Raw genomic sequence first — 24,858 nt, 5'->3', positions numbered from 1 at the left:
AAGATTAGGTTTGGCCCATCTGTGCCCCACTCTTTGGGCCTTCCCACCTACATTCCATCACTGAAAGATAACAGAACAAAGCACAGCAATGGGGGGGAACCAGACAAAAAGGGGAGACAACCACACTTCCTCGGATTCCACCTGTTGGGTCCCCTTCTTCCTCCAGGAGAAGTCTTTTCTGCTGTCCTTTAATAAACTTCTACTTTCCACTCTGACCTTGCCTCGGTGTGCTTCTCTGATGTTATTCTTCAACATTGGGGAAGCAAGGACTCGTCACCGGTCAACAGTGGTAACAGTACTCTGGACATTTTGTTTTCCTTAGGACTTCACACCCTAATTTATTCATAAGGTGCATTCATCTCTCTCTCATCTTTACAACTATCCCAGTTTTTAGCACAGTGCCTGCCACAACAGACACATCAAAAACATGTTGAGGAGTCTGTCCCCCATCCAGCTCATCTACATACCTGTGGCCAGTAAGGGTTCAGGGAGTATAGGTTGTATAGAATAGAGTGGCTGCTTCTCTCCTTCCAGCCTAAGCTCCCTCAATTTAATGCCTATAGAAGCCAGGTGACCCTGCACACAGCTGTTTCCATTCTAGCATTTGGCCCTACTCACACACCTCCCTAGGCTAAGGCCCTAGGTCTTCCCAGATCTAACCTCTGTTGTCCTTTTCAGCCCCACCCCTCACCCCACTTTCTTTATCCTTTCTGCCTTAGAAACCACATTCTGCTTACCCTCCCCAAACACACCCAAATGTTCCAAATCTATATGCTGTTGTTTGTACCCTTTTCTCTCATTGGAATGTTCTTTGCTCCTCTTGCTCACCTCTGAAGTGACTAATACAACTCAGACTATCCTCTCCTGTAAGCCCCGAGAGTGTTAAACATTCCTTCTCTGAGGTACCTTATAACTGTGACACTCATCCAGTGTAGTGTTGTTTGTATCTGCATCTTGGCATCCTGTCTACCACAGTACTTGGCACACAGCACAGCTGCAGTGACTGCATGCTGAGAGAGTCAAGACATCACCTTTCACTAGGGCAGCAGTGTCATCATTCAAAAGTATTTTTTTTAATGTCCATTTCTACCACTTCCTAGCTATGCCAACACAGGCAAGTCACAGTAGCTCTCTGAGTTCCACTTCCTCATCTACAGGAGTGATACCTCCTAGGGTTGCTATTAAAAGTTAGATTTGGTCGGCCAGTTGCACATGCCTATAATCCCAGCAGCTCAGGAAGCTGAGGCAGGAGGATGGTCAGTTCAAAGCCAGCCTCAGCAACGGCAAGAGCAATTCAGTGGGATCCTGTCTCTAAATAAAATACAAAATAGGGATGGGGATGTGGCTCACTGGTCGAGGGCCCCTGAGTCTAATACCCAGTAGCTAGATTTGACAAGGCCTGAATACACAGAGCAGCATCTATACACAGCAACCAGTTAGCAGCAACAATCACCACCATGGCCTCTGATGCCTCCTCGTCTCCCGTCCATTGGAGAAAGCAGAGGTCCATTGGAGAAAGCAGAGGTCCATTGGAGAAAGCAGAGGCCCCAAGACCAGAAGCCACATGTGAAGCTTCCCAACCCAGAATTCCATATTTCTGACTCTCTGACTGACAGAAGAGAAAGAACCACACAGTACACATGCTTGTTGGGAATATAAAAATAGGACTTTTTTTTTTTTCTCTTGTCACATCAATTATCAAAGAAAGAAACAGTACGTAACAAAAATACAAAGCTCTGGTGGATTTTTTTTTTTTTTAAACCCCACACTCAACCCTCCCCAACAGCCACTTTCCAGGGAGCTCCTGGCTGAAGCCTGGATGCTGTTCCTGGGGTTACCCTGAGACTCAGGAGAATCGGTGATCCAGGTCTCTCTGGGGGCTGGCTGAGTAGGAGTAGGCCTTGCCCAACACAAGGCGGTCCCGCAGCAGCTTGAAGAAGGCATAGTAGTTGCTGAAGAGGATGAGAGCCAGTGAGATGGTCTGGTGCCACTTTTCAGAGGACATTAAAGAGTACAGCTGGTAGACAATGACAGCACCCTCCAGCAGGAGGAGGATGTTGAGGATCCGTAAAGGTTTGCTGAAAAAAAACTGTTCAGGAAAGGATAGGCATGGGGACCAGAAGGTATGCTCCAGAAACCTGCCTCTTGGATGCAGTCTCTAGGTGGGCTAGGAAAAGGAAAAGCTTTTGGGACCCCATGCAGACTTGGTGGGGAGAAGACTGTAAGATGTGCGTGAACTTTGCTACCTCATCTGCCTTTGCTTGTGGTAATTCTCCTGACAGGTCTGCTGCTCTCACCTAGTCGTTTAAGATACTGTTCAACTACTTCCTCCTGGAAGCATTTCTTGAGGTCTTGCTTGCTCTCTCAAACTGTCTCTCTGGTCTAAAATAAACATGTTTTTATATGTCATCCTCTTGGTATTATTGGGCCTAAACAAATTAGAATCTTATGGCATTGGCATGGAAAGTTACTATAGACTGTATAGCCTGCCTACCTACTACTTCCTGTGTGGCATCTCTAACTAGGCTGGAAGCTTCCAGGGAACATGGAAACACCCCACTCTTACCTGATGTTTCAGAACAAGGTAGAGTGCTGAACTTAAGAAAATTTTTCTCCTAAGTTCAAAAGAGTGCTCAAGGGGCTGAGGTTGTGGCTCAGCGGTAGAGTGCTCACCTTGTATGCATGAGGCACTGGGTTCTATCCTCAGCACCACATAAAAATAAAATGAAGACATTGTGTCTATCTAAAACTAAAAAACAGAGTGCTCAAAATCTAGGAAATCTCAGGCTGGGGTTGTGGCTCAGTGGTAGAGTACTTGCCTAGTACACGTGAGGTACTGGGTTCAATCCTCAGCACCACATATAAATAATAAACAAAAAAGGCATTGTGTCCATCTACAACTAAAAAAAAAAATGTAGGAAATCTCAGCTTTGCTGGGGCTAAGGAACCTAAACCTCTTCTCTGGGAGAAGAGGTGGCAGGAAATGGGAGTTCAAGAAATCGGGATGCCACGCTCAGCCTCCATTCTGCACCTGACAGTCCCTTCCCTCTCTGGGCCTCAGGTTTCACAACTGTGAAATGAAGATAACATCCTGGATCAGTGATTTCTCAAACTGTGATTTTTAGAGTGCCAGGTTCCCCAGAATTCCCTCAGGAGCTTCAACAGAGGCAAGTGGGAAATAAAGGGAGATCCAACCCCTTCAAATAGAGCAGTACCATAAAGTCCTATATGTTGAATTTTGGTCTCTTGTGTTGGAAACAGGGATTTTTGACAGTAAAATAAATAAAATGGAGACCACTAGCCTTGCTGATTTTGAGCAGCCCTTTTCCACAGTGCTGAGTCATGTGTCCTTACCCTCAGTTCCCAAGTTTCCCGGGAAGTACCCTTGAATAAAAGTTAAAACTCTCTAAGCTGATTTCAGTATTTGGAAACAGGTATAGCCCTGTCATTTCTCTCTCAAACAAGATTCTGGGGAATATTGAATGGGAGAGTACATGAGTGCTTAGCACAATTCCTGTTATACAACAAGGAATGATCCTCTCCACCAAGAATCCCTTCCTTTATTGTATGATATTCTCCATCCAATGCTCTGAAGTATCTGTTCCCAAGTAAGCTGCAATTATGAAGTGATAATCTGTGTCCTTGTGCTGCACGAATGCACTGTCTTCCTATGGGCTTGGGAAATTCTAAAAATAGCTTTCTCTTGCTATGACATCACCTTCCTCCCTGCTGATCCCCACCCACCGGATCTCCTCTAGATCAGGGTATGGCCCTCCTTCCCGGGGAAAGAAACTCACATGGAACCGGAAGTGGGAGACATCGGAGGGGATGGCCACATTGTAGTGGCCCACTGCCTTGTAGACATTCTTGCTGTGCTTCACCAGTACGCCCTGCGGCCACATGCATTCTTCAGTCCACCTGAAGGCACAGTCCAAGAGTGCCACTTATCCCCAGCTCACCCATGAAAGAGAGGATCAGAAGATTGGGCACAGGGTGATTACCAGGGTTCTATTTCTATTTCATTGCTTGGACACAGTGACTTTCTCTTTTTCTGGGCCTTAGCTGCCTCTGCTCTAAATAGGGTAAGAACCATGAGAAATTCACTGCACTGGAAGTCAGAAAGTCTAGAGCTGAAGGGCTACAAAAAAACCCTTTTTCCTTTTCTAGTGTATTTGTTTCACCTGTTCTCATTTCTATCCTCCAACTGGTCTACCACACAGCTGCATGAGTGTTCTCTGTTAAATACCAGGCTGAGCCTGACTATGAGCTTCAAATGAGCTGCAGGCTTCTCAGTGCCCCACAGTTTTAGCATGGCCTCTGAGGTCCTGTATGGCTGCCTGTGACTCCCACCACATAGCTCATGCTCAAGCCTCTCAGAACTACTTCAGTTCCTCTAGCACACCATATTACTACTGTTTCCGCATAAGCTGCTCCCTCCAACCTTCCTGATAGCCTTCCAGAAAGCTTTTCATCAACTTAAAAAACCCAGGTTCCTCCAGAAAGCCTTTGTTTGTTTGCTCTGGTGCTGGGGATTGAACCTAAGGCCTCATCCAAGTTAGATAAGTACCACTGAGCTACATCCCAGCCCTTTTTACTTCATTTTGAGACAAGGTCTCTTTCCAAGTTGCCCAGGCTGGTCTTAAACTTATGATCCTCCTACCTCACGTCTCCCAAGTTGCTGGGATGACAGGTGTGCATCACTATGCCCGACCAGAAAGTCTTTTTTAAAACCCCCCAGTGTTGAGCATCCTTTTACTGTTACCTGAATCTCCTGCTACTGGTCCACATTCCCCAATGTTGGTCATTTATTTATTTCCCCATCTGTATCCCTAATTAAGCTGAGAGCCCTTTAGGGATAGGACAGTGTCTGATTCATCTCTGTGTCCTCAGAGCATGCCACAAAGCCTGGCACTAAGAGTCCCCCCCATGAGCATGTGTATAACATGGTGAAATCAGTGAGTTTTTTCTAACATTCTTTCTTCTAACATCCTCCCAAATGTTCTAGGCCAGAGACTAAGAATCACAGCTCCCTTCTAACCCATTCCTGACCCACTAGTTCATTTACAAACTAGTTATGGCCAGGCAAGTGGTGCACATCTGAAATCCCAGCTACTTGGAGGCTGAAGTAGAAGAATTGCAAGTTCAAGGTCAGCCTCAGCAATTTACTGAAACCCTAAGCAACTTAGTAAGATCCTGTCTCAAAAAAAAAAAAAGCTGGAGATATAGCTCAGTGGCAAAGTGTCCCTGGGTCTAATCCCTAGTACCAATTAAAAAAAGAAGAAGAAGAAAGAAAAAGAAAAGGAAAAACTAGTTATGTGTGCCAGCTGCAGTGGTGCATGTCTGTAATCCCAGCAACTCAGGAGACTGAGGATCCTGTGTCAAAATAAATTTAAAAAAAGGGCTGGGAATACCCCTGAAAACAAAACAAAAAAACTATGTGGGCTGGGGCTGTGGCTCAGCCATAGGGTGCTCGCCTAGCACGTCCATGTGCAAGGCCCTGGGTTTGATCCTCAGTAGCACATAAAAATAAATGAATAAATAAATAAAATAAAGGTTAAAAAAATTTATGTTATACACAATCACAAAGATGAACTTCAAGACAATATGCAGAATGAAAGAAGATGGGGGCTAGGGATATGGCTCAAGTGGTAGCGAGCTCGCCTGGCATGCGTGCGGTCCGGGTTCGATCCTCAGCACCACATACAATGAAAGATATTGTGTCCGCCGAAAAATAAAATAAAATAAAAGATAAATAAAATTCTCTCTCTCTCTCTCTCTCTAAGAAGAAAGAAAGAAAGAAAGAAGATGGACATAAAAACATCTACTTATGATTTCATTTATATGAAGTTCTAGAATAGGCAGAATTAACCTATGGTGAAGGAAAGCAGAAAAGTTGTTGTCTTAGGAGTAAGGGGTCACTGGGAAGGACCATGAGGAAATTTCTGAGGGGCTAGAAATGTTCTGTACCTTGATGGGGGTAGGTTACAAGGTGTACATATCTTTATCAAAACTCAAAAGAATTGAGTAGGGCGTGGTGGCACACATCCCACTGGCTTGGGAGGCTGAGACAGGAGGATGACAAGTTTGAGGATAGCCTCAGCAACCTAAAGAGGCCCTAAGCAACTTAGTGAGACCCTGTCTCAAAATAAAATAAAATAAATAAATAAATAGATAGATAGATAGGGTTAGGGATATGGCTCAGTGGTAAAACACCCCTGGGGGCAATTGCTGGAACCAAAAAAAAAAAAAACCCTCAAAGAATTATATACTTTGTAGTTTGTACATTTCACTGTGTGTAATTTTTTAACTCCCCTCCCCAAAAAAAGGAGAAAGAAAGAAAAGAGAAGACTATACATAAAAACCACAAAAACTTTGCAATGTATCTATCATAAGCCAGGCAACTCTGGCAGGGGTCAGGGGAGAAAGCTGAGGTTTAAATAGGGCAGGTGCTTGACCTCCAGAAGCTTTCAGTCCTAGAATGGCAGACAGGAAACTAAGTAAACACAGCAGAAAGCGTTAAGTACAATAAGTATGGTACTAGGTACTATGGGGTGCTCAAGGGATGGGTTCCCCATAGGGGAAGGTGCTCTGGGTGTAGTGCATCCTGCAGCTAGGCCTCTTTCACCTCACTGGTTCTAAGTATTTACTTACATGTCTCTCCCCCACCAGTCTATAAACTTGTTAAGGATTTCGTCAGTCATTTCCTTATTATTATTATTATTTTTTCCAGTGCTGGGGATTGAACCCAGGGTCTTGCTCATGCGAGGTAAGCATTCTACCATTGAGCTACATCCCTGGTCCTTTTAGAAAATATTTTATTTTGAGACAGAATCTCACTATGTTGCAGAACTGGCCTGGAACAACACCTGCCTCAGCCTTTGAGTGAGTGGGATTATAGGCAGGTGCAACTTTGCATGGCCTGAACCCATTCTGAGGTGGTCAGTAAAGTGTTCCTGGAAGAAGCAAAGTACTAATGGATGGATAGGAATCAATCAATCAAAGAAAAAAAGAGCATTCCAACCAAAGATACATTGTGGGCAAAAGCTGGATGCAGAAATATATAAAGCATCTGAAGACCTGGGTCAGTTTGGTCTGGCTAGAGCAGAATATGAATTAGGGCACAGTAAGAGATGGGCAGAGGGCAGGGGATATAGCTCAGTTGGTAGAGTGCTTGCCTCGCATGCACAAAAGCCCTAAGTTCAATCCCCAGAACCCACCAAAAAAAAAAAAAGAGAGATGAGCAGAAAGGTTGGCAGGACTCAGTTCATCAGCTGGGAAACCATGCCAAGGAGCCTAGATCTTATCTGAAGACCTTAGTGAGCTGTAGATCAGTTTATGCTCACATTAAGCTATGTTCTATCTTTCTACTCTTTCCCCACCTCAGAGCCTAAGGCTAAGTCAATCCTCCTTTGGCCCATTCAGTCGCTTTTCTGGATACCTGGACAGGACAGAAAAGGACCCTGATAAGCAAGGAGGACCAATGCCAGGAGGCTTGGCTTGTGTGGCCTCCCTGTACATTTTTGCTCCTCAGTGGGCCTACCTCTATAAACCTATCCTATGGGCCTCCTCTGCCAGGCCTTGTCTTGGGCTCAAGACTCAAATGCGATTTCAGAGGTGGTCCTAACCTTGAGGAACTTCAGCCTGATGGGGGAACACAGGCAGGAAAATTAGTATAACCTGGGGCAAAAAGTACTTTGATAAAGGGTGTAGAAACATTTGGCAGCAATGAAGAATAAGCCAGGCTAAGGGGAGGACAGCTCAGCAACTCACGGTTCCTGAGCAAGGTAACATCTGCCTCTGCTCTGGGAGTAGTGCATCCTGCAGCTAGGCCTCTTTCGCCTCACTCGTTCTAACTATTTACTTACATGTGTCTCTCCCCCACCAGTCTGTAAACTTGTTAAGGATTTCGTCATTTCCTCGTGGTGGCCCTCCTTCCCTGGCCAGGGTTCCCTATTAGCTAACATAGCACCACATCCTGTCCCAGGCTGATGTTTCTAAAGCACACCTTGAAACACCTCTGCTGTTCAAAATCCTCTACTGCTCCCCTTAGCCTGTAGGTCAAAGTGCAAGTTCCTCTGCCTGATACATAGAACCCAGTTTGGCACAGAGTAGGTAGAAGCAGATGTCTACTGAAAGAGCAGATAATTTGATGATGAGTGGTTAAGTGAGCATGTGAGAAAGGAGTGAACAAGGAATGAATGAATGAATGAGTGAATGACCTCATGAGCAAGTCAGTCAATGAGTGAATAAATAAATAAGCCAGTGAATGAGGCAACCAATGAGTACATGGATTTACCACCTGCCCGCCTCCCATCCCCAGTACACTACAAGCTCCCCAAGGACAGGGAACACTTCTGTCTTGGGCCCCACCACACCCTACCCTGCATGTAAGACCTAATACTCAAAACAAGCTCAATAACTATTCACTGAAGTGAGCAAATGGGCAGGTGACACCAGACACTGACCAGGAGGGCTGGGGTTGGGCAGAGCCAGGAGGGGCAACTCACGGGTGCTGTAGCACGTTGGAGCATAGCGCAGGGTCCACCTTCTGCCAGCAGCCCAAATGGGCAGCAGCCTTGTGCAGCAGGTCGCAGTAGCTGGCAGGAAGCAGGTGTTGCATGAGGATCACTGAGGTGCTGATGGACACTAGCAGGAAGAGCTCACAGGACCAACGCTTGTCGTAGTAATGTGTGTTCTGGGAACAAAAGGAGGTAGGTAAGGCTTGGGATGTTCCTAACAGCCTCACTCCCTCTCTTCCCTGATTCTACCTGCCTTAGAGGTTAGGACAGTCCTGGGGAGACCTCAGGATGGCCTGATACCAAGAATCACACCTAACAAAGAAGGTTTAGATCCTGTGCCAACTAGTCAGTTTTCTATAAAGAAAAATTGCTCCCATTGCCCCTGCTCTGAGCCAGAGTACAGGCTGCAGGGTCCAAGAGACATAAACTCAAATCTTGGCTCCTCTGCATATTAACTATTTGACTTTGGGCAAGCCAATGTGCTTTATTGTCCTCATCTTTTAAATGCAGGTAAGAGCACTCTAAGATGCATCAGAAGGATTATAATACACATGACACATCCTAGTATGTTGTAAGTGCTCAAAAGGCATGAAGTCCTAAATGTGCAGGTACCTTCCTTGAAGGCCATATAAGACAAACACAGATTTTTGAAGTGTCTCAGATCTGGATGAATCCTTGCTTCCCTACTTAAGAACAAAGCAGGATATTGTGACATGCTTGCTGTCAAAACAGCCACTGAAATACAAAGTCACTGCTCTTTCTCATCAAACACTGTGAATAACAATGCCATGTCTCCCTCATTGGCTAAGTGACCTTGGATAGGTTACTTCCTTTCAGGAAGCCTCATTCTCTGCACTCCAAAATGGAGACAACTGTCACTGTAATGCTCCAGATGAGAACAGATGGGAAACCCCATCAAAAACAGAAGAGTTATTTATAGAAACAGACCCGTGTGGGATAAGCAGCAGGATAAGGCCCCAGCCAGGCTTTTTCACTCTCTGGACTGAGCTGTATACCTTCACAAACCAGACAGGTACAAAGGCCACATAATAGGCACTCAGCATGGAGCTGACGAGCACTTCCTTCATGCGCCAATTGAAGTCCATCTTAAGGAACTCCACTTCGCTGCGGATGAGGCTGGGTGACAGGCAGCAGGCATGAGTGGGCATGGCTTCCGGGCCATATAGCTGTCGTGTGTGCTGCTTCCATGTCTCCCGAAGTGTCAGCAGGTAGTCTCGACTTCTTGCCAGGCCACTGACTGCCTCCCGGGGCCCCACGGAGGCCATGTGGCTGAAGAGGTTTGTCTTGCGGAGATCACAGTTCAGCTGTAGGAATGGAATGTACATCCCAAACCTGCTGGGGAAAACAGTGGTATGGGCAGGCCTGACTGTGGGCCAGGATCCCAACCCCGAGCCTCAGAGGGGACTCTGCTTTCCTCTCTGGGTCTCAGCTCTCCTGGATGCTACAATGGGAGGATTTAGACATCTGTCCAATCATCCATCCTCACATCAATGCTCCCCTTAGCATTGAGTGTGTCATGAGCATTGGGAATATGGCAGGGAACAAGAGACAAGTCCCTGCCCCACAATCTAAATGCAGCCTGCATTTATTGGGTACAGCCTATATTCTAGGTACTAAATACTTTACATGCATCCTCTTATTTTTTCTTATAAGAAAAAAAGGAATTAGATACTGTTATTTTTGTCTCCTTTTCAGCTGAGTAAACTGTAACTCGGAGAAGTGAAGTAAATTCTCAAAGGTTACACAATTAGTAAGGAAGAAATGGAGCCAAGGCTCACCTCTAGCTCTTCTGGTACCAGAGACCAAGACAGATAATGTAAAAACAAACAAACAAAAAAATCACTACCAATAATTAATTAGTTAAAAGTATACATAAATCCAGCACAGGATGCATGCCTGTAATCCCAGCAGCTTGGGAGGCTGACATAGGAGAATTGCAAATTTGAGGTCAGCCTTACAATTTAATGAGACCTTCAGCAACTCAGTAACACCCTGTCTCAAAATAAAAAATAAACTGGGTGGGGTTGGGGCTGGGGATCAGTAGCAGAGCACTTGCCTAGCACATGTGAGGCACCATATACAAAAAATAAGCACATAAAAAAAAGGCACACTCTCCAACTACAACTACAAAAAAAAAACCAAAAAAAAAACCTTAAAAATATATAAACAAACTGGGTGCAGTGGTGCATTCCTGTAATCCCAGAGATTTGGGAGGCTGAGGTGGGAGGATTATAAATTCAAAGCTAGTCTCACAACTTAGTGAGGTCTTGTTTCAAAAAATAAAAAAAGAGCTGAGGATGTGGCCTAGTGGTAAAGCAACCCTGGATTCAATCACTGGTACCAATAAATAAACAAATAAATAAAATAATGGGGATATAGCTCAGTGGTAAAGTACCTGTGGGTTCAACCCCCAGTATCCAAAAAAAAAAAAATTAGACCACCACAAAAAAAGAGGTACACATTGTATAATTGGGTGCATATGTGAGAAGTGGCTCTTTAGTTTGCAGAAGAGGGCAATTTAGGGATGAATATTTATTTTGTATCTATGTAGTACACTGTAGGCAGTAAAATAGACCCTTAAATGGTACAAATCCCTTCTCAGAAGCACCCCCAGGCAGGGCTGGAGCTAATCAGTCAAGAGTTTTTCTGAGTGTGTAGACAGTACTTCATTAGGAAAAAAACTACATAAACACGGGCTTAGTGGTGCACGCCTGTAATCCCAGTGGCTTGGGAGGCTGAGGCAGGAAGGATGGGGAGTTCAAGGCCAGCCTCAGGAACAGTGAGGTGCTGAGCAACTCAGTGAGACCCTGTCTCTAAACAAAATACAAATAGGGCTGAGGATGTGGCTCAGTGGCTGATGCCCCTGAGTTCAATCCCTGGTACCCACCTGCCCCCCAAAAAAACTACCTAAACCCACAGCCTAGAAGAATATAGTGGGTCTTCCTTATCTGTGGATTTCATATTTATAGGTTCAACCAGACCCAGACTGAAAATACCCAGCAAATAATGTTACATAGTGCTGGGCACAGTGGCATACTCTCATAAACCCAGGGAGGTTGAGGCAGGACTGAAAGTTTGAGGCCAGCCTCAGCAACTTGGTGAGGCCCTAAGCAATTTAAAAAGACCCTGTCTCAAAACAAAATAAAAAGGGCTGGGATGTAACTCAGTGGGATAAGGTGCACCTCCTTATCTAACAACATTTTACATAGCATTTACTGGGTTTAACCCTGAGTACCCCTGTTTAAAAAAAAAAAAAAAGTTACATTGTTAATGAGTGCAGCTGCATTTAGGCCTACAATGGTTAAGCCTGTACTGAACTTATCATGTACAGGCTTTTATTCCTTATCATTATTCTCCAGAGTATAACAACATTTTACATAGCATTTACTGTTGTATTAGGGATTAAAAGCCAGGCACGGTGTTGCATGCCTAGAATTCTAGCAACTTGAGGAACTGAGGCAGGAATTGCAAGTTAGAGGCCAGCCTTGTCAATTTAGTGAGAGCTTGTCTCAAACTTTTTTTTTTTGGTATCAGGGGCACTTTAACAGTGAGCTACATCCCTTTTTTTTTCCCTTTTCTTTTCTTTGGAGACAGGGTCTTGCTTGGGTGCTAAGGCTGGCCTCAAATTTGTGATCTTCCTGTCTCAGTTTCCCAAGTCCTTGGGATTACAGGTGTAAACCACCTCAAAATAAAATTTAAAAAGGGCTGGGGATATAGCTCAGTGGTAAAGTGCTTGCCTAGCATGACCAAGACCCTGGGTTCCATCCCCACAACCACCACACACACACACACACACACACACACACACAGTAATCTAGAGATGATTTTTCTTCCAACTATTCCTGGGTAAGAACAATACATGGAATATCCCTGTAAAACCAATGGCTGAGGCAGGAAGATCATAGTTCAAAGCCAGTTTCAGCAACTTAGTGAAGCCCTAAGCAATTTAGTGAGACCCTGGGTTTCAAACTAAAAAATAAAAAGGGGTGGGGATGTGGCTCAGTGGTAAAGTGCCCTTAGGTTTAATACCCAGTACCAAAAACAAAAACAAAAAAAACCCAAAACTGGCCTTCACTCTTTCTTAGGCAACTAAGAAAGAAAAAAAAGTGGTTCCTCACTTCCAGGAAGTCATCAATATGGTGAACTGAGTATAAACACCCAATCAGCATATGCACTATAGCCCAGAACACCTGGACTCAAGCAACCCTCCCACTGCAGCCTTCCAAGTAGCCGGGAACACAGGTGCATACCACCACGGCCAGCTGGCAGGTATTCCCTTTTATTCAGCTTGAGGCCTCTCAATTTCCTCAGGTCCCTAGAATTACACAACCTCAAAAGGCCTCCAGTGAGGGGGTGTCTCCAAAAGGTTAGGGTCAATGACAGACAGTGATATACTTCTTAACAACAATATTTTTTTTACTTCTTTTTTTGGTATTGGGGATTGAACCCATGGGCACTTAACCACTGAGCTACTTCCCTGGCCCTTTTTAAATTTTGAGACAGAGCCTCACTAAGTTGCTAAGGCTGACTTTGAATTTGCAATCCTCCTGCCTCAGCCTCCCAAGTTGCTGAGATTACAAGGTGTGGCCACTGTGGAGGCAATTTTTTCTTTATCTTTTTTCTTTTTTCCTGGGGACCCAAAAAGGGATACCTAAATGTTGGGGGCAAGTAACAGCCTGTTTGGGCTTTTGTTTTCCAGGGATGTCACTATCTTTTCTGAGGTAAGGTTAGGTAAGATATATAGAGAACTATAGTCAAGAGTATAATCTTAGCCAGGTGCTACAGGTACAATCCTGTAGTTCTAGCTACTAGGGAGGCTGAGGCAGGACTGCTTGTTCCCAGGATTTCAGGAACATCCTGGGCAAAATAGTGAGAACTTGTCTTTAAAAAAATATAATAACAACATTTGAGGTCAAAGAGGCCTGGATTAAAATCTCAGCTTTGCCACTGACTAGGTCTGTGATTTAGGATAAGTTACTTAACTTTTTTTTTTTTAATGGTGTTGGGGATTGAACCCAAGACCTTGTACATGCAAGGCAAGCACTCTACCAACTGAGCTATGTCCCCAACCCCAGTTATTTAACATTTATTTTTTAATTTTTTTGTGGGAGGCATACCAATGATTAAAACCAAGGGCCCTTAACCACTGAGTCACATCCCCAGACTTTTTTATATTTTATTTAGAGACATGGTCTTGCTGAATTGCTTAGGGCCTCACTAATTTGCTGAGGCTGGCTTTGAACTTATTATCCTCCTGCCTCAGACTCCCGCCCACTGGGATTATAGGCATGTGACACTATACCTGGTAAGTTACTTAACGTCTATGAGCCTCAGTTTCCTTAACTTTCCCTAAGTAACATAGCTTATATTGATCCTCATCTCTCAGCCACACATTAAAATAGTAAGATTCATAAATTTTTTAATTTATTTATTTTTGGTACTGGGGATTGAACCCAGGGGCACTCAACCACTAAGCCACATTCTCAGCGCTTTTTTTTTTTTTAAATATTTTTTTAGATATTGATGAACTTTTATTTTATTCATTTATTTATATGCAGTGATGAAAATCAAACCCAGTGCTTCACACATGCCTGGCATGCACTCTACCAGTGAGCCACATCCCCAGCACTTTTTTATATTTTATTTAGAGACAGGGTTTCACTGAGTTGCTTAGAGCCTCGCTAAATTGCTGAGGCTGGCTTTGAACTTGTGATCCTCCTGCCTCGGCCTACAGAACCTGTGGGATTACAGGGATTACCAGCAATCCAGGGTCTTCAGAGTACTAGGCAAATGCTCTACCACTGAGCTATATCCCCTTAGCTTTGTAAAATTTACTTTGAGACAAGCTTTCCCTAAGCTACCCAGGCTGGCCTCAAACACTCCATCCTCCTACTTCAGCCTCCTGAGTAGTGGGATGACAGGGGCTTTCATACTTTTAGTCTTTGAAACAAAACCCAGCATGATGCCTGGTTCTGAACAGATCAGTATAATTTTGTATAGGAAAAAAAAAAAAAAAAGGATAGTGATTGTGTGGAGGCAAGAAAAAAGACTGCAATAGAAATTCCTAAAACATCCTTCAGGATACCTTATAGGAATGAGTGTGTGGCACTTAAATGAAAATAAAAGGTAAACAGATTCAACCTTAAAAGCAAGTACTTTACCGATTAAGTCCCTATTTTTAAATTTTGTGACTATTTCAATGAAACTGACACAGGTGCGTTAAAATAAATTGGAAATCATAATCTGGAGCATATATAGCCTTTATACATATTTTCAAATATGTATATTTCAAATGCTGTAATCATTCACCTATTACTTTTCTCTAAAGAATAAAAACAATATTGATTTTTAGAAGAGCATAATTAGTATATTGTTGGTCAACTTAAATTTTTTATAGGTGTTCTATATATAGGACAATGGATAGTTTAAGAAGCTCCTTGATGGGGCTGGGGATGTGGCTCAAGCGGTAGCGCGCTCGCCTGGCATGCGTGCGGCCCGGGTTCGATCCTCTGCACCACATACAAACAAAGATCTTGTGTCTGCCGAAAACTAAAAAATAAATATTAAAATTCTCTTTCTCTAAAAAAAAAAAAAAAAAAAAAAGAAGCTCCTTGACTTTCCCTCTAAGCAGGACTGCAAATAGGCCCTGTGATCAATTAAATTATTTGGTGATAGTAAGTGACTACTCTGACAGGTCAGAAATTAGAAGCAGCTTCACATGCAAGATGGCAAATTCCCTCCTACCCCCTCCGCACCCAATATGTGACAGTATAAAAGTAGAAAATAAATCCATACCAGCAGAAAGGAAAAAAAGAAAAAAATGAGAGTGGGGTTATTAGTACACAAATGATTTTGACAAATTTAGAAAGCATATGGAGATTTGTTGGCAGATGAGGAAGCTATTACCTAGAGTAGAGCTTTCCAACAGAAATACAATGAGTATCACATATGTAATATAAGTTTTTCCAGTAGTTACATATAAAGATGAAATTAACTTTAATATTCTATTTTTACTTAACCCAATACATTTCAACATATGATAAACATCTACTAATGAGATGTCTTATATTTTTGTAGTAAGCCTTCAGAAATCTAGTGTGTATTTTACAGTTAGAACACATCTCAATTCAGAGTAGCCTATTTCAAGTGCTTACTAACCACATGCAATTAGAGGCTGCTACACTGGACAGCACAGGCCTAGAATATGCTATGAGAGGATGCACTGGGGGGTGGGAACTTATCTGCCCAGAGTGACCCAAGAGAGACTGGCTTGAAATTGGCATATTTGATAAAGGGTGAAAGTGAGACAAGGCTGAACAAATGGGATTAAAGAAAGATCTCTATCTGTAAGAGTCTGTTCTTTTATTCTATACATTTCACATAACCTACTCTGAACAATTCTAAAGAGAAATTGAGTGAATTGTGTGTGAAGAACTGAGGTCCTAATGTGACCATCTTAGAATAATATCCCCTTCCCTCTTTCTGACCTAAGGGGGCCCACAGCCTGACAACTAACATCTCACTCATTTATTCTAAGGTAAAACCTGCCAGTCAGTGTGTCCTGTCCATGTTCTTAGAACTCCCAGTCAAACGTCCCAACCCACTGAAACAGAGGCAGAGGGAAAGGAAACAAACTCCTAATACTCAGTCCTTCATTCTTAAATATAAATAAACAACTGGAAAAAACAACTCTACTTGGAAAACTAGGAGAATGAAACAGAAAAACTGGCCCCAGTGAAAAGATAAAATCGAGAAAACATAAGAGGTTTTTAAAACAAGAACAGAATATCATGAGAAAAGAACAAATCAGAAAACAAGAAAGCAGCCTTAGTAATGGGGAAAAAAATTACTGAAAGAAATCATTAAAAAGGCTGGAAGACAAAGGTAAAGAAATTTCTGAAGGCAAAGCAAAGAGACAGAAGACGGGACAGAAGCAGGGGAAGAAATAGAAGGAAAAAAATGGGAAAATATAAGAGAAACAGATGATCAATCTATGAGGTTTATCATCTGATGAACAGAAGTCCCAGAGAGAACAGAAAAAACGGAGAGGAAGATATTATTGAAGAAATAATAGAAGAAAAATTCCCTGAGCTGAAGAAATACCCAAATCTCCAGGTTAAAAAATATCCTAGAATATTGATAGGATGAATGACAAAAAGTTCTACACCAGACACATCTTTGTGAAATCTCAAATAATCAAAACATAAACTGAATATTCTTAAAAGCTTTCAGAAAATAAAAAAATCATCTACCTACAAAGGAATAGGAATCAAACTGGCATCAGATTTTTCTTACTAGAAACACTGGATGCTGGAGAAAATGGAACAAAAATTTGAATTTAGAAATCTACATTAAACAGAACCATCAATAAAGTTTGAGAGCAGATTAAAGACATTTTTAGACATGCAAGGATTCAGAATGTATACACCTCCCACATACCCACTCTTAAGGGAATTACCTGATAATGTACTCCAGCAAAATAAGGGAGAAAACCAAGAAAGAGGAAGACATGGGATCCAGGAAACAGTGGATCCAACCCAGGAGGGCAGCGAAGGGAAGTCTCAGGCTGAGAGCTGTACAGCAGGCCTAAAGAGCAACCACTCCAGACTGGAGCAGGAGAATGGAGGCCTCCAGGAGGGATGTCTCTAGGGGGAAAAATGAACTCCAGGCAACAGGTAGCATGATTGAGAGGCTGGATAAACTTGAGGATATGCTGAAGGCCCATCATTCTTTTGTCAACAAGAAAAAAGAAAGGCAATTAGAAACTCCAAGAAAAATTAAAAGCTAAGAAAGTTACAATCTAAATATGAATCAAACTAAAATGTGACGATTTTAAGCATTTGATGGAATGTAAGAAAAGAGGAACTATTTGATTTTGACATGAGGAACATTCTTATAAGAGACCCAAGATTATAACTAACTATAAGTAAAGAATGTCATTTATGTACACTACTGGGCAATGAATGATATTTTCATACATATAATTATACCAAGGCTACTTATTGGCATTTAATTTTTATAATTAGCTTTTGACAAAGAAGAGAAGATTTAAACATGGTTATATGGGAGAATATGAATGTCAAGCTTGACAATATAAAAGATTACAGCTGCCAGGAAGTAAGAGGAGGAAGAGGGCGAGAAAGATAGATAGGTAGGATTCCTAATATTCTCATCTTGCATAAAAGGGATTTAAAATACTATTGTTAATGGAATGAAAAATACTTTTTTTATGCGTGTACAGTGCTGGAGATGGAACCCAGGGGCTCATGCAAGCTATGTAAGCAGTCTATTACTAAACTACATCCCCAGTCTCTAGCATACTTTTACTACTGATAAACCAAAAGAAAACTAAAAATAACAGTTAACAAATGCTGGTATCAGTAGGAATAAAAGGTTGAGATAAAACTTCATCTGTTATTGAAAAGAATCAATGTGCATGCATTGCATGCTGTGTGTGGCACACTTGTATGTGCATAGAAGATTTATCTCCAAGATATGCAATAAACCAGAAAAATGGGTGATTATCTTAGAAATGGAAACAGTGACTGAGAGGCACAGTCCAGGGGAGACTTTTTTCTTATACCTCTTGAATTTTAACTATGTAAACCTATTACCCAATTATGAAGCCAACAATTACAATTTGAAGGTAATAAACAAAGGTATAAGGGTAAAAGAATTATGGAGGTAACTCAGAAAACAAAAGCAGACAATGATGGGGCTGGTGTTGTGGCTCAGTGGTAGAGTGCAAGGCCCTGAGTTCAATCCTCAGCACCACATAAAAATACATAAAAAAAAAAAAAAAAAGGTATTTTGTCCAACCACAACTAAAAAATAATATACAAAGAAAAACAAAACAAAACAAAAACAAGTATTGTGTCCAACTACAACTGAAAAAAGAAAAAAACTGCAGACAAGGCCAGGCACCAAGGTACATGCCTATAATCCCAGCCACACAGGAGGCTGAGGCAGGAGGATCTCAAGTTCAAGGCCAGCCTGAGAAACTCAGTAAGACCCTGTTTCAAAAATTTAAAAAAATAAAAAAGGTGAGAGAGATAGTTCTTTGGTGGAGCACCACCAAACACACCTCAAAAAAATAAATATATAAAATAAATAAATAAATAAAAACCCAGAAAATAAAAGAGATTACTTTTGAAGAGTAGAACTAAAAATCTGGAGAGTGGGGTTAGTGGCTACTGCTTTTCACTATAAGCATTTTAGCATTAGATTTGATTTTTTTAATGATGTAAAATCCTTTTGAAGGGCAATTTGTTAATATCTATAACTTTTTTGGAGTGAGTCTACTTCTGGGAACCTGTTGTACAGAAATATTGGATAAATTTGCAAAGATGTATGTGCCTCATTGCTATGAATAAGGAAAAGCTAGGCACAATTCAAAAGTACCAATAGAAGATAAAAGAATTGAATTTAAAATTCTATACAATAGGTAGTGTAAGGTCAATCCCATATGTGCCACTATAGAGAAATATTCAAATTATATGATGATATTAAAAATGCAGTAAATTGTATAAAATCATGCACAGTATAATCCATTTTTTGTTTTAAAAAAGTACATGTATATGTATTTTCACAGGAAAAAACTTGAAGAACATGCTACAAATGATATATGAACTTATGGGGATTGAGATTATATGAGACTTTTCATTTCTATGTAAAAGCTTCTATAGAGATCTGGGATGTCACTCAATGATAGAGCATTTGCCTAACATTTGCAAGGCCCTGGGTTTGATTCTCAGCACTCCAAATTTTTTTTTAAAATCTGTAAACATTTTTATAAAATATATGTCATTCTAGTAATTAAAAACTAGATATCAATCTGGGCACAGTGGTGCATGCCTGTAATCCCAGCAACATGGGAGGCTGAGGCAGGAGGATTGCTAGTTTGAGTTTAGCCTCAGTAACTTAGGCCTTAAGCAACTTAGTGAGACCCTGCTTCAAAAAATAAAAGGAGCTGGGGATATAGCTCAGTGGCAAGGCATCCCTGGGTTCAATACTTAGTCAATAAACAAATTAATTAATTAAAAATATTAACTATGGATATTGCTCAGTGGGTTCAATTCCTGGGTTCAATCCCCAGTACCTAGAAAAACAAAAACAAAAACTAGTTATCAAGTGTGACAGGACTCCCATGCCAGTGCTTTCTTAGTTATGCAGGGAGAGAAGGAAAAGTGTCAAGCTCTGAAGTTTTCCAGGAGTCATGATTGGCCTAGCTTCAGGAAGTTGGATTGGAAAATGACTGTTAATGCTAAGGCAGTCAGAAGCCTGCCCCAGGCAGCAAAATTAGATCCTAAGGTCTGGGGTCATGGCTCAGTGGCAGAGCACTTGCCTAGCATGTGTGAAGCACAGGGTCTGATTCTCAGCACCATATATAAATAAATAAAGATCCACTGACAACTAAAATATATATATATTTAAAAAAGGAAAAATTAGATCCTTTGCCCTCCTCAACCTGAAAGGTCAGAAAGGAGCAATCCTGTGCTCTTTCTAGAACTATTCCTCCATCCTCAACAATCTGGGTGCTGGTGAGGTGTAAGGAGTGAGTGAGCTAGACACTGGGGCGGGCACATAAACATGCATGTACAGACACACATTCATACAGGCATGCTTCATGCAGATACCCTCACAGAGTCATGCAAACATGGGTTGTTTGCCAGCCACAGACTTGGGGAGGTACCAAGAGATTACACAAACACTGAGATACACAGAAAGGGAGAGACAGAGAAAGATAAGGAACCAGAGAAAAACGAAAGAAAGAAAGGGAAACAAAGCCTGTTCATTCCCCTTGGGAATGTTCCTTTGGAATATGTACTTAGATCTGAGTCCCATTTGAACTCCCATCAGTAGGAGCTTGGGTAAATTATGCCACCTCAGTTTCTTCTGTAAAAGAAAGTTAATCTTCCTGATCTCAGTGGGATGATATCAGGCAATGTGAGAGGATACTACTGCTGCCTGCCTGGGAATCTTCCAGATATTGAGGTCTTCCCAGCCACAGGCAGTGATCAGGGGCCAGGTGCTAGGCAGTGAGGGATGAAGTGAGGGGTACTCACGGATAGCAGAGGAACAGGAGGTTCAGGAAGGAGTAGGTCCTGAAGAGGTGGATGAGGGATCGGCACAGACTCCAGCCTGTTGCCGTGAGAACGGTGAAGCGGGTGAGGAACAGCAGGATGGAGCGAAAGAGGGAGACCTTCCCCCTCTGAGAAGCCTGGGTCAGGGCGAGATAGGACGGGGTGGGGATGGAGGCCACAGGGACTGTGCCCAAATCCCACCCAGCATGGCCTATGATCCACCCAGGGAAAGGTGCACAGCAGGATGGGCAGAACATGACAAGGTAAAATCCTTCTCTTCGATGCCCAGTAAACTCTGAGAGTCAATGGGATGTGGATAATGTTCTGGGCATATCTCCTTGGCATCCCCAGGGGAAAAGGGAAGTCCCAAAGTCCCTGGCCAGATTCTAGGACCCAGTCACCTCCTTCACGATGGACCCAATGAAGCGGCGGCCCAGAACAATGGTGGTCACCATCAGCAAGTTGAAGTCGATCAGGTGGAAGTTCTGTCAGGGGGCAGAGGCCTGGGAGTCAAGCGGGCCCCTTGCCCATATAAGGGCTTTTCTCATACCCACAACCTCCCCCTGCCCAGTCCTTTCCACAGAGACTGTACCCACTCTCTGACCTTTATTGGCCTCCAGCTGAGTCAGGCCAGGAAATTACCTAGAGGAGTAGAACAGGACCCAGAGAAGGGAAGTGGGACAGTCCCTGGGGATAAGAGAGTGGTGTGTAAGCCCTCTTGTTCTTAAAACCCATGCCCTGTCCCTGTACCTTCTCTTCTGCACAGGGTTCTTTATACCCCTGAAACACTTGTGTATGTCTGTGGCTTATTTCTCTGACAGGATTTAAGATGACTCTGAGTGCCTTTTGGCAAAATCTGTGTCAGATTAATCTCTGTTACCCTTACAATGACCAGTGTGGTTCTAAGCACACTAGCAGTATTCAAGAATCAGTTTCCTGTTCCTTCTACAATCCTCAATGCTCAGCACTGGGCCGAGTGCACAGCGGTGCTTGGTAGGCTATGTTAAGCTGAAACCAAATGTCTGTCTGTCTGTATCTCTCTCACACACACAGATATACAGACACATATACACACATACACACACACACACACACACACACACAGTGGGCCCTGGCTAGGCACCTACCAGGGAGGTATGGGAGGGTGGGTGAGAGGGTGGATACCACCACACTGTCTTGTAGATGTTGATGTAGTGAACGAAGAGGGCTATGAGCTGGCAGAAGAAAAGCTGTAACTCAAACAGAATGCTGGCCTGAACTGGCAGCTCGGGGATCTTGCAGTGTTGCAGAGGCACAACTGTCTGAGTGGCCAGAGGAGGGCTGGAGAGGCCTGTTCCAGAACTGCTCCTGGGGTGGGAAGGGAATAACATCAGGAAATGACCTAAGAACCTTACCGGGAAGGGCTTCTGGGGCACAGGACTATGGGGTAAGAATAGAGAAAAGCAGCTTGTAACAGACAAAATCCTCCTACTCTTGACTGGCAGACAAAGAAGATGACAAAGTCTTTGCTATCCCTAATTTTATTCAGGTCATGCAACATCCCCCAGAAGGAAAATATTAGGTCCACTTTACAGATGAGGAAAAGGGGGCCCAGAGAGAAAAGGCAACTAGTCCAAGCCATCAGTAAATCAGAATTGTCCTTGGAATCCAGGTCTTTGAGCTTATTCTATGATGTCTACCACAGCTGTCAAATGACTACCTTCAATTGAGATCCCTCTGGGTCTTTTCTGATGCTTACTTCCATGTAAGCACAACCTGGCATCCAGAATATTACATGCTAGAATTTAGTCATCCCAGAATGAAGTTCACTCTGCCAAAGGGAGGGGCAAGAGGCAGAGAAGTGGCTTACCTAGTGCGAGAACGGACACTGGTCACTGATGCGCTAGAAGTGTGGCCCCCACCAGAGCCTCCTGAGGATCCTGGCTCACAGAGCGGATTTCGACAGTAAGATGTCCTGTTGGGACCTCTTCGTCCTCCTGTGGGTCTCAACATAAAGTAGATGCTCAAGCCAGGGAGTATATGTCAAGGATAATAGCAATGATACTGGCTACCAGTTACCTGTTGTCTCATTTTATGAATTAATTTTGTCATTACCTCTTTTTTTTTTTTTTTCTTGGAACTGGGGATTGAACCCAGAGGCACTTAGCCACTGAACTACATCCCCAACCCTTTTTATTTTGAGACAGGGTCTCGCTAAGTTGCTTAGGCTGGCTTTGAACTTGCACTTCTTCTGCCTCAGCCTCCAGAGCTGCTGGGATTATGGGCATGTGCCATTATGTCCAGCTTGCTGATACCTCTTGCACTTGGTGTATCCTCTGTCTGAAAAACCCTTCCCTGAATGCCATTTTTCATTTCTCATTCTTTTCTTTCTTTTTTTTTTTTCATTGCTGGGTGTTGAAACCAGAACTTCACACAAGCTAAGCACACACTCTACTACTGATCTACCTCCAGCCCTAGCAAATATTTTTGAAGTACCTGCCCCCATCATTCTCTATATTATTTCTATTTTTCCCCCACAATTCACTCTCTAAAATTATCTTATTCATTTGTTAACATATGTATATTGTCTGTCTCTTCCACTAACATAGAACATCAGTGAGGTCAGTAACTACATCTGTCTTTTTCACTGCTTTTTCTCCTATCCCTATCACAATACCCAGCAAGTATATGTTGATTGGCAAATAAGCCCAGAAAAAATCGGTTCTTCGTTCAGATTAGGAAGCTGAGTTTACACTGTGTCAGAGACTGGGTCTGAGTCCAGAGTTCTCAGCTCTGGTACACACTGGACCCCATTTGGATACAAGTTTCTGGAGGTTTACAATATTCCTCCAAGGTTCTAAGATTCAGTTCAATGGGCATCCAGGTGTCTCAAGGGCAGGACCCAAGTCTTGAGCTCAGGGTCAAGAATGTGTGCTCTGGGAGAATGTTGTGATTTTGGACCCAAAACTTGAATTCACAACCTATTTCCCTAGGCTTAGCAGTCTAGCTCAAGATCCCAGGCACCACCCAGCACAAAGCTCTTAAGCATCTAATCAAATTCATAACCTGTTCATATTTCTTAGGGCAACACAGCAGCCTCCATTCACACACACTCCATGCCCTAGCTCCTCTCTCAGATTTTACCAAAAAGTGCTTCTCTGGGAGCTCTGCCTTCAACAAGCCCTCAGAACAGAAGTTCACTATTAAATTTGGCTTGGAAAACCCCACACAAACAGCCTCACCCCAGAAGCTCTGCCCACACCCTCTCCTGTCTGTAGAAGCTCTGCATCCTCTTAAAGCCCCTCAGTCCAGAAGCCCCGCCCCCACACAACTGTCAGCCCAGAGACCCCGCCCACAAGCCAATAAACGCACTCAGCCCAGAAACCCTGCTCCAGAATGGGCTTCCTAGTAATGCAGGGTCTCCTTCCTGCTCCACCGCGCCCAGTATAAGCCCCTAGAGCCCAGAATGTTCACCTCCGCACAAGCACTTACAACCCAAAAAGCTCCGCCTTTAGCATAAAGCCACGCCCATCGCCGGACCCCGCCCCCATTTCTAGCCCTGACGAACGGGTCCTCTTCAAAGCCCGAGCCCCCAAAGAGCGCTTCATTTTGGAAGCCCCGCCCACCAATCTAATGTCCCGCCCCCACAACAGAGGGCCCACCCCGGTAAACGACAGGAGGGGGCGGGGTCCCGTCTGCACCCGCATCCCCTCCCCCTCCCTTCGCAGGGATCCGGTCCGCGTGGGGCAGCAATTTTGCAGCTTGGTCACCCTGACCCCCACGCCCTCTAGTTCCCGGGCCGAGCCTGATCCGCTCTGCTCACCCATCTCCTCCCCCCGGCGCTCTCCGCTTCGCCGCCGCAGCTCCTGCGGGCAATATGTCGGAGAGGACGGCGGCCGGGAGAGGACTAACCGCCACAGCCCAGTCCTGGGTATCAGCAGCGCGCTCTCGCCTCACTGCTAAATTTGCATACAAGGCGGGCTAGGCGATGGGAGCGCGCTTCTTAAAGGGCCACCCGAACAAAGGCGGTGCCTGAGCTCCCTTTGTCTCCTGGTTCCCTGCGCCCTTCCTGCATTAGCCGCTGAAGAGATAAAATAGGGAGTGGAATTCACCTCCAGTTCTTCCCGTGTTTGCCTTCGTATCTTCAGACTCCAAGAAGAGACCAGAACAGCCTTTGTGCGCCTACTGGAGAGGATCTGTATCCATGAGCAGCCCACAGGCACTCAAACTCAAAGTGTCCCCAGTTGGACTTTCAT

At 43.5% G+C, this 24,858-nt stretch overlaps 1 protein-coding gene across 9 annotated transcripts; it reads right to left on the bottom strand.

Moving 5' to 3' along the window:
- Positions 1-1,644: 1,644 nt before the first annotated feature.
- On the bottom strand, positions 1,645-24,534 carry Tmem39b (transmembrane protein 39B). 9 transcript variants are annotated; one of them, XM_027936946.2, is made up of 9 exons: positions 24,426-24,534; positions 22,473-22,599; positions 21,751-21,970; positions 21,025-21,108; positions 20,606-20,760; positions 9,536-9,872; positions 8,508-8,695; positions 3,798-3,918; positions 1,645-2,089 (listed from the first exon to the last, which is right to left on the bottom strand). In XM_027936946.2, the coding sequence occupies exons 1-9, from the start codon at positions 24,427-24,429 to the stop codon at positions 1,847-1,849; spliced, it is 1,479 nt and encodes a 492-aa protein (XP_027792747.1). In that variant the 5' UTR covers positions 24,430-24,534; the 3' UTR covers positions 1,645-1,846. The 9 variants fall into 9 exon arrangements, with proteins under 9 accessions (XP_027792747.1, XP_071473695.1, XP_027792748.2 ...); XM_071617594.1 differs by lacking the exon at positions 24,426-24,534 and having other exon boundaries at positions 22,473-22,625; XM_027936947.2 differs by lacking the exon at positions 24,426-24,534 and having other exon boundaries at positions 1,645-1,952; positions 22,473-22,620.
- Positions 24,535-24,858: the final 324 nt, after the last annotated feature.

Source organism: Marmota flaviventris, chromosome 10 (genome assembly GCF_047511675.1).
Source record: "Marmota flaviventris isolate mMarFla1 chromosome 10, mMarFla1.hap1, whole genome shotgun sequence".
NCBI lineage: Eukaryota > Metazoa > Chordata > Mammalia > Rodentia > Sciuridae > Marmota > Marmota flaviventris.
Note: the sequence above shows the minus strand (reverse complement) of the source record. Positions and strands in the feature narration are given on the sequence as shown.